Raw genomic sequence first — 8,862 nt, forward strand, 5'->3', positions numbered from 1 at the left:
GGTCCTTTCCAACCTTATTGATTCTGTGATTTGCAAACTTAAGCTTACATTCCACTGTAACGTCAAGTAAATGAAAAATAGTTTTAGGCCCATGGCAGACCCTTTCAGAACCACATTAGATAATTCTTTAATTATGACAGTGCAACTTTAATAACTATTTTTTGTACAGTGTTTTTTCCCAGCAAAGTTGGATATGCCAACACTATATTATTTCATCAGGATCAGATTTTACTGGTTTCCTGACAATGCCTGCTTCTGTTATAAACTTCATTAAGATCAGGAAGAATCCTGCTGCTGCTGCTTTCCTTATCTACCAGGCCGTTACTTCCCAACATTTGTTTTACACTCAGTAAGAAACGAATGCTTTTGACATGGTTGATGGAGAAACTTGATTTTGATCTGCCTGTGTTCATCCCCTACCATCTTTCTCTCTAGACATTTTAGAGTAAGAGGGAGAAATGTGGTGAATGTAGCGATCAAAAACTTGCTGCTATGAGAAGATAAGGCCGTCCTTGGCTCTGAAGTCTGTTACTAATGTTTGTTTCTTTTCCTGCTGGAATATACTGGAGAATCTGAGCACAATCCTGATCTGGTGCTGACTTTAGGAAACACACTGATCTGGCTGGTGCTAACATTAGGAAACACGCTGATCCAGTTGGTGCTAACTAACTTCAGGAAACATCTCCTTCCATTGCTTTAGTTAGGCTTCATATTGCCTATACTGAGGAAACTTATTGCAAGGCTGCTTGGATCCTCTTTGTGAAGGCACAATGAACTTGGAAGTATTTTTTTAAAATGCTGAACATCGTTTTAGGAAGAAACAAAAGTCTCTTCCCCCGGGAATGGCAGAAATCAGTCTGAATCCCTCTCCAGTGCGAAGGCTGTTGAATTATCTTTTTTTTTTTTTTTTGGTCATGAAAACATGAACAATGTACTTGTTAAATGACGTATTCAGGCTGAAGTCAAAAGAACTTGAGGCAATGTGAGATAACACTTGTGAACTTTCTGTCCCTCAGGTTGTCTTAGCTTGTTTAATCTTACGATAATCTGTGCTGATGAAAGGGACTGATGCTAAGTTGGCTTCTTTAGTAAAGTCTCAGGGGACAGAGGACTTCTACTGCCGTGATGCGTTGCTTGCTACTGCAAGCAGAGATTAAAGTCAGACAAGGTCATCATATCCTGATGTTATGGTGACCAGAAGTTTAACTGTCTGTTCCACTGGTGTTTTCTTAATTCTCTGATGCTGTTCTTTGCAGGTGGAAAGGAACAGCTTGGACTTTGAGGAACACTAAGTGTGTTGTTCTTGTCCTGTTGTAGTACTGCTGCTAGGTCTTTTTAGGACCATCTATTTTAAAAAGAAGTGCTGTGTGGCAGGCTTGCTGCAGCACAGCTGAGGGGGAGGCAACCTCTCTTGAGGTGGTAGCAAATGACTAAAACTGTTACGTGGGTCATTGTTCTTGGATAGTGGAGCTGGGGAAGGTCTGTGTGATGCAGAAGACTTGCAATGAATTCTCTTTTATGCATCATGCAAACAAAACTGGGACCAATATGAAATCCCTCTCTCAGCTGAGGAGGGGAAAAAAGGTCTTTTATGGATAAAAGTGACTTTCCACCCATTGTAGGAGTGTGGTTTTGGACCGCCAGCCTGGGCTTACGCAGCGAAGCAAGCAGGCACCCCCTAGAGCTAGGGATATGAATGGCATCATTCATCTTCCCTGTTTTTAACAGAAATGCAAAGTGAAGTTTTGGCTTTTTACTAACAGTGGATATATTCTTCCTTATTTTTGATTACCAGAAATGAATTTTGAGAATTACAAATAATTATAAAGTATCAATCTAAGTAAATTGTCAGCTGTGCTCAGTACATCAAGTCTCCATTGCCCCTTTTGACTTCAGCAGTTGTTCTGAGCGGGAGATGGTCAGCATGTTCATGAAATGGCATTAAGAGCCTTTCCAGGGTGGCAGATATGTCCTTGTAACTAGCTGAATGATGTGTCATTTATAACCGGAAACCTGTAGGGTTTTGTTTTCTCTCAAAGCTTTTGAGATATTTCAGTTTGTGACTGGAAAAGCTGGAATTAGGTTTTCAACTTTTTTAAACCTGTGAGAACTGTTTAGGTAACCATCTGTCATGTAACTGCAGTAAATGTGTATATGCAGCTTAGAAGGTGCATTGCCTTAGGGTAGATTCATTGAGGTCAAGTGTGGGCTGTTTGATTTATGACCAAAACACCTTAACTCTGTATTGAAATTTTGTCTTAGAATTTTAATTATTAATGTATATCCTTAGGACTCAAATACAAAGTGTTCTTATTGTATGACAGGTGATGGAAATATTTTCCCTTTAAAACCATCAAAGCTGAGAAGGTGGGTAAGACTTCTGGGCTGTGGCCACACCCGTGTGGTGCTAATATTTAGGTAATATTTTTATATGGGAGACTACAAAATCACGTTAACTATGCTCAGCAATTATACTCTTCTTGAGGCTTCTCTTTCCCTTCACTTCACTGCCCTAGAGCTAATAAGCCCTTTCATTTAAAGGTATTTTTGCACTCTAAAATGTAAGTTCAATGCTGTTGGAGATCAGTGTGCTGTGCAATCTCTTCTGTCTCCCTGCAGTGCCAGCTGTTTTTATGTGGTAAATGTAATTGGAAACATAGACTGGGTACTTTTCTTTTGTAAACCTCTGTCTTGGAGGTATGCAAGAGAACAAACACCTGTAAGACAGGTGTATAATCTGTGTGAGGGAGCTAGATATGCATTGCGTGTCCCGATTACATGAAGAGCCACTGTACTGACTATTAGTGCTTTTGCTTTTACAGACTCCTCTGGAAACAGTTACCTTGGATATTTTTTTCTTGAATGGACTTTCATGTTTTCTATTGTAATCTTGTGAATATTTTAATACACTTTTTTTCCCCCCATTACTGCTTTGCTGGATGAGTCTTATCTGGCTAGGGACTGGGAAGGGAGGGGCACTGAAATACACCATCTCTCTTTCTGGCACTATTCTTCAGTCACTGCAGTCTCTGTCAGCTCAGTAAACACCACAGCTGGAGAGTTCACCATTTTAACTGATACCCTGTATTACCACTTCAGCCAGGAGAGCAAAGACATGCAAGTGAAAGTAGCAGAATACACATAGGGAAATAGCTTCATGGCAGGGCGGCCTCTGAAAAAGGGGAGCTGACAGACTATCAGGTACATGTCCTGCAAGAATCGAAAATGCTTTCCTTAAGGTATCCTGCCCAAATACTTTGCACAGGATAATGTAACATTATACACAGGGTGAGCAAGGAGGAGACATCAGTGCCACAACAAGGTGCTGTAGCTCTTGTAACTATGGAACAGTTTCCTGTCCTTTCCACCCTTTGCCATGCTGCAGTGATAACTCAAATGGCATTGGGGGTGGAGAGAGACTTAATAACAGGACTTTGCAAAACTCCAGTATTCCAAGGCCTTCGCTTTCCTGAAAGGTGAATCCTGAAGAAGCAACTCTGTCTCACAGTTACCTTTTTCTCCTGGATATATAAATTCCTGAGCACTGGTACTGACTGCTAGCTGTGGTGGAAGACGTCTGAGACACCTGCCAGGGAAGCTCATTGGTGCCATGCTCTGAGCACAATTGCCTTGTACTTCTCAGTAACAGATGAGTTTTTGCAGTGCAGTGTAAAGCCTTTGCCCAGAAGCTATTTCACAGTGGCACATTTTTCCTCTTTACAGGAAAGTAAGTAGGGACAGATACTAACTTTCAGGGAAAGCTTCAGTGTTCATTCACAAAGGTGCCACTGATGGGAGCAGACCACTGCCTCCAGAGCTTTGGAGAACTGACAGGTACATGTTTCCAGAGTATACACCTTCACAGGAAATCTGTATGTGCTTAAGGAGGGGGTGGAAAGTGAGTAATAGAAGTTTTGGCTGTTTATTTTTCACACTCCCAAGAACCAGGTACTTAAATGCACCCATCTTCTGCCTCTAGTTGTAAAGGATGATGGAAGCTAAAACACCAAACATACAGTTTGCCCTCCTCTTGTTAAAGATGGTGGTGGCTGGGAAACAAATGAAGATATAGATAGCTGAAGCCGGAAAGAATGTCCTTACACTACTGGGGAAGAGCCTCAGGGAACAAAATGCAAATGCTACTGTTCTTGGTTACTGAAAGTATGGCAAAACCACACCCAGGTCTTACCGTGACATGGAAGAAGATGACTTCAGTCTGAGGCTCTGGCAGACTGTCACCAGCACCGTGTCACTCCCGGCACTGTTCAGATAAGGTGGAGCCCAGCAACTCATTCTAGGCTCAATTCACAATCAGTTTCTTTTAAAGAGACAATATAAGACACACAATTTTACTTCCGTTTAAAAGGTGGCACTTCATTTAAATGTATGGAGATACTTTGTTATTTGTACTTAGAAAACACTTGTTCTCTAGACATTTAGATTTCCTCTTTCATTTTCTCAGAGGAAAAAAACATTAAAATTAGTGAAGCTAGGTCCCATAGGGAAGGGTTTGTGCGTTACTGGATTTGACGTGTTGGGTTAAGCATCTCATTGCTGCAGCTGCTCTTGTTGTTTTGCTTTAAGCTCCTGATTATACCTATAGGGAAAAAAAAAGAGCACAAACTAAGGACACCAGTTACAGTAACACTGTCTTCCTAATAATCTGTTCAGCAGAGGAAGTTGAAAATTACAATGGACTTGAGAGTGGAAACTCAGGATAGGAGAGTTTAGTTCATGTATCAAGTTCCAAATTAGTTGCTAAGTTTGCCTCATTCCTGGCCAGTACTGAAAAAGCCAGAAAACTCCAAATTTTCCCTCAAGAAAAAAATAAATAATAAAAAAAAATGCTGCTCTGCTTAAGAACCCTTTGATCCAACTGGAACTGACACGATTCAACACTGAAAGCTGACAGAAGTGCAAAGCTTATGAGGAGGAGAAAGTCTAGGCTATTTGTCAGTGGGACCGGTAGCTTCTAAAGAATGCCTTAGGCCCAGAAACTACAGCTTACATAGATCATTCCTTAAAACATGCTCTAACTATACTGAGAATGTTTAAAGCTGCACTCCCACTCAACTAGAAAACTAACAATGTAGCAAAAAAGTTCTGCAATGTTTAATTAATTGTTCAGTTCCTCCCGCCTGGTGCACTGACATTGAGGCTGGTAGAATTTATAGATTCCTGGTTACGATGAGGTGGTGTGAATGCTTAGTTATAGTATGTAAGTAGCCCTTCTTAATACATACCTCCATATTCGGAAGAGTTGAGAGCCACCAGCACAGCCAACAAAGAAGTTCACAGCAAACAGACTCCAGTTTTTAGGAATAATAACTAGAGAGTACCTTGACCAAATAAGGCCTGTTGAATGAAAGGGAAAGTTTAAAGATGTTAAGTCTTCAAAGCAAAATATTCAGACATTCCCCTAAGTCTGGACACAGAATCATGGGCCAGTTTAAGTAAACAAGTTTTACAGCTTCATGATAGACAACTGCTTTTCTTATAACTAGACATTTCTCGGTTAAAAGCGCATCAAGTGCCAGTGGCACAGCTATGGGTACGTATTGCATTTTTCCAAAATAAGTAGACAATAAGGTCAATCATAGTCTTAATATCAAAGAAAGATCCTCTGTACTCTACAGCAGTCTAGACCTTAATTCTCCAGCACAGCTGCAGGGAAGTGGCATTTTGCTGTAGTATATCCATCTTGCTGCACCAGCTTAGAGATTACAGAATCCGCCAGTCAAGAAAGGTTTACGTATCATGCAAAATGCACAGCACTGTGTCACATATCAAAATAAAGTCCAGAGAAAGAAGAAGGTGGCAGCTGTAACTTTGATTTTCAGCTTTAGCTTCCATGAGTCCCGCCCCTGACAAGATCTGGTGGAACACCTTGCATTACGGAATGTTGTTTCTGCCAGTGTGAAAATTCACAGCAGACAGCAGCACAGCAGTCCATGTACCTCTGCTTCCAAGTTCTTTTAACACATGGAAATTCTTTCCAGTTACGTTAGCGTAATTTACCCTACCATTGTTTAATCCCTTAAAGCGTGTTCTAAAAAAGTCACTGTGTCCGGGACTGATTTCAAAATGACTTGACCTGAAGCAAAAGAGGTCACTTAGTGGAATGAGTGGTATCATTGTAACTTAAGGGATGAAACTTTGCATCCTAACTCCTAACAACTTGCTCTGGACAATTCCAAAGGCAGGCACATAGAGAAAACTGTTAGATAATCACAGAACTCTTACATATTTAATAAGGAGTATAGGTCTGTCCTAGAATTAGCATCTGACAGCAATAGTGAGAGCTAGCATATTATAGTTAAGCCTTTTCTATAGAAGTGAATTAGTGCTGATGGAGGATTCGGAAAGAAGTGTATACAGTTTTAGGGTGCTGTGTAAAAGCATGGAGTAACCTTGGCTTTACCTGTGGCCATTAGTACTGCAGATTGTGCTGTGCTGAGCTTTTCTGCTGGTCTGGTCATATCAGCCATTCCAGCACACACCAAACCCTGTAAAGAGAAATTCAGTGAGCACCAGTTCAGTACCCAGACCTCCTCTAACAGACCAAACGCTTTACAAGGGAAAGTTACTTCATAGCTCAGTGCTTACTCTATATGCATTATGGAGGAGATGGGATGCATTATATGAGCAGGGTAATTAGATTCTTGGAGACACCACTCCTTTTCCCTTGGGGTAGGAATAAGAACACAGTTATGGGGGGTGCAACTGGCTTGCAATAACATCCCAGGCAGTGGCAATTTTGTATTAGTTTAAGAACAAGGTTAATTTAAGCACAGCTGCTTAAGAAAGCAGCTGAAAAACAAATTGGTTTTCATGCAACAAGTAGAAACTTATCTAAATAAGGCCCTTCTTCCTAAAGCTCAGGCTAAGATAGTGCTGGTAAAGATATAGGTGTGACACAATATAGTCTTCACAGCTTCATCTGATGTAGAAGTAATTCTTTAATATAATTTCAGTAAAAGTAGAAAACTTGCAGGTGAAGTGAGGAATAGCTTGGCTGATCTACTTGATAACGTTACTAGCAAACACAGTGCTTGATTTGTTTTGTTGTGTTATTGCCCTCTACTGGAAATACAATTTCATGTTCTGCTACAGGAGTTCACACACACGCACAAAAAAAGAAACCAAACCAAAACCCCACAAGGAAAAAAGCCCTACTTTTAATTCACTGACTGCCACTAAGGACTCCTTTGGCTCCAATCAAGAAGCCAGTTTTCAAGGGTAGAGACTTCTGTGTGCTGCCTCACTTATGGGATTGATATTGCTGCACTGGTGCCATGGAGGTATAGACTTTTAGCACACCTGGGTAACTGCAGTAAATGCACCTTTGCCATGTCAAGGGAAAGTCATTTTAACTTCTCAGTGAAGAACTTCACTGTGAGCTTAGAGAAGTCTTACCGCATGTTCACAAAAGAAAAACCATCTGTGTATAAGCTCTTTTGATACAGCAGCGGTCAACACCAGCCTGCTCAGAAGAGTGGCCTGTATACTCAGGCTCAAGAACATGTTGCATGAGGGAGCCTCCGAGAAAGGGGAAGGTTAACCATGGTTACTGCAGCTCCAGTTAAGATTAACAAAGCAAGCAAGCTACAGCTTAGAGCATAATGCGTTGCCTGTGGCCTATAAAAAGTTGGGGTTCACAATGGCAAACTTACAAACCAGCTGGCAATACGAAGAGCAGGTTATATCCTTGCTTGTTATCAAACAAAGAGATAAACAGCTTGATGACTTCAGAGCTCATTTATCTGTACCAATACAACAACTAGGAGGAGTACAGTGAATTAGGAGGAGCCATATACTTCACTTGTGCACAGATACAGCCAAGGGGTGTAACCAAGCGGGACGCAGAGAGCTACTGATAGACAAAATGGCAGTTGCCAATGGCTTAGGAATTGGCTTCTTTGAGATACTCTTCAAATTCCTCAATCTCAGAAGAAATATCTGCTTTAAGACTTTTGAACTACATGCTAGCTTATGCCTACCTTGAGCAAAAGTTAGTGTTTCACAAGAGAAAACTTTTGTGAAACTTTCAGCAAAGAGTACAATTTTTCCACAAAGCATTTTTTACCCACAGTATCCTTTGCATGCTGTGTTATATGTTATTAAGGCTAATTTTATTCCTCCCTGTATATTAAAAATTACAGCCTTGGTATTAAATCTTTCTGTAGGCTCAGATATCTGCTGGGAAACTGTTGCTTGCTCAATGCTTTGTTGCAGATTGCCCTCTGATTGACATCCAGACACCAGCTGGTGTCTTATACTTACCCATTTCATAACAGGTGCCCAGAAAAACACTGTTTTGGGACCTGAGGGAGGAGGGCAGAAAAAAGAAGTTAAATTATTCAGTGAGATGTGGCTGTTTTAATACCTGCAGTAAATTTTGAGTTTGTTTTGGTGTTTTGAAATAACGAATTGTGTATATTAGCACAGTTTCTACCACTTTACAAGCTCTGACACCTAATACTCATAGTTCATCGACTCAGTGCATCAACCCTCAGTTGTGTAATCAGTCCACCCATTTCTGCAACTGATGAGTAGGATTTTCTATTTCCATTTTTAAACAAACAAGGACACTAGAGCTTGCAAAATGCATTTATAATGAAAAGAGTTAGGATAAGGCCTAGGAATAGTGAAGACGGTTTCTGTATAAAGATTAAAAGCTACTCTACAGCTGGACTAACAGAGTCAGTATTTGAAATCTTTGTGAACCGAATCTTGTAAACTAAAACCCCAAAATATTTTATTACTGGTACTGTAACAAGTCAGTCCCTCCTGCCCTTCCCAAATCACAGCCCACCTCTTTGTGCTCCAGAAGACAGGCTGCACTGAAGCATTAGGTGGTTA

General features: G+C 40.7%; 1 protein-coding gene across 1 annotated transcript; it reads right to left on the reverse strand.

Annotated features, from left to right (window-relative positions):
* Positions 1-4,358: 4,358 nt before the first annotated feature.
* On the reverse strand, positions 4,359-8,374 carry MPC2 (mitochondrial pyruvate carrier 2; the record flags this gene model as incomplete). Its single annotated transcript, XM_010286213.1, has 4 exons — positions 4,359-4,597; positions 5,244-5,355; positions 6,422-6,506; positions 8,284-8,374. Coding segments are annotated over 4 exons (337 nt in total), but the record flags the coding sequence as incomplete, so codon positions are not given.
* Between the last annotated feature and the right edge of the window lie 488 nt (positions 8,375-8,862).

This window comes from Phaethon lepturus, unplaced genomic scaffold (genome assembly GCF_000687285.1).
Source record: "Phaethon lepturus isolate BGI_N335 unplaced genomic scaffold, ASM68728v1 scaffold55994, whole genome shotgun sequence".
NCBI lineage: Eukaryota > Metazoa > Chordata > Aves > Phaethontiformes > Phaethontidae > Phaethon > Phaethon lepturus.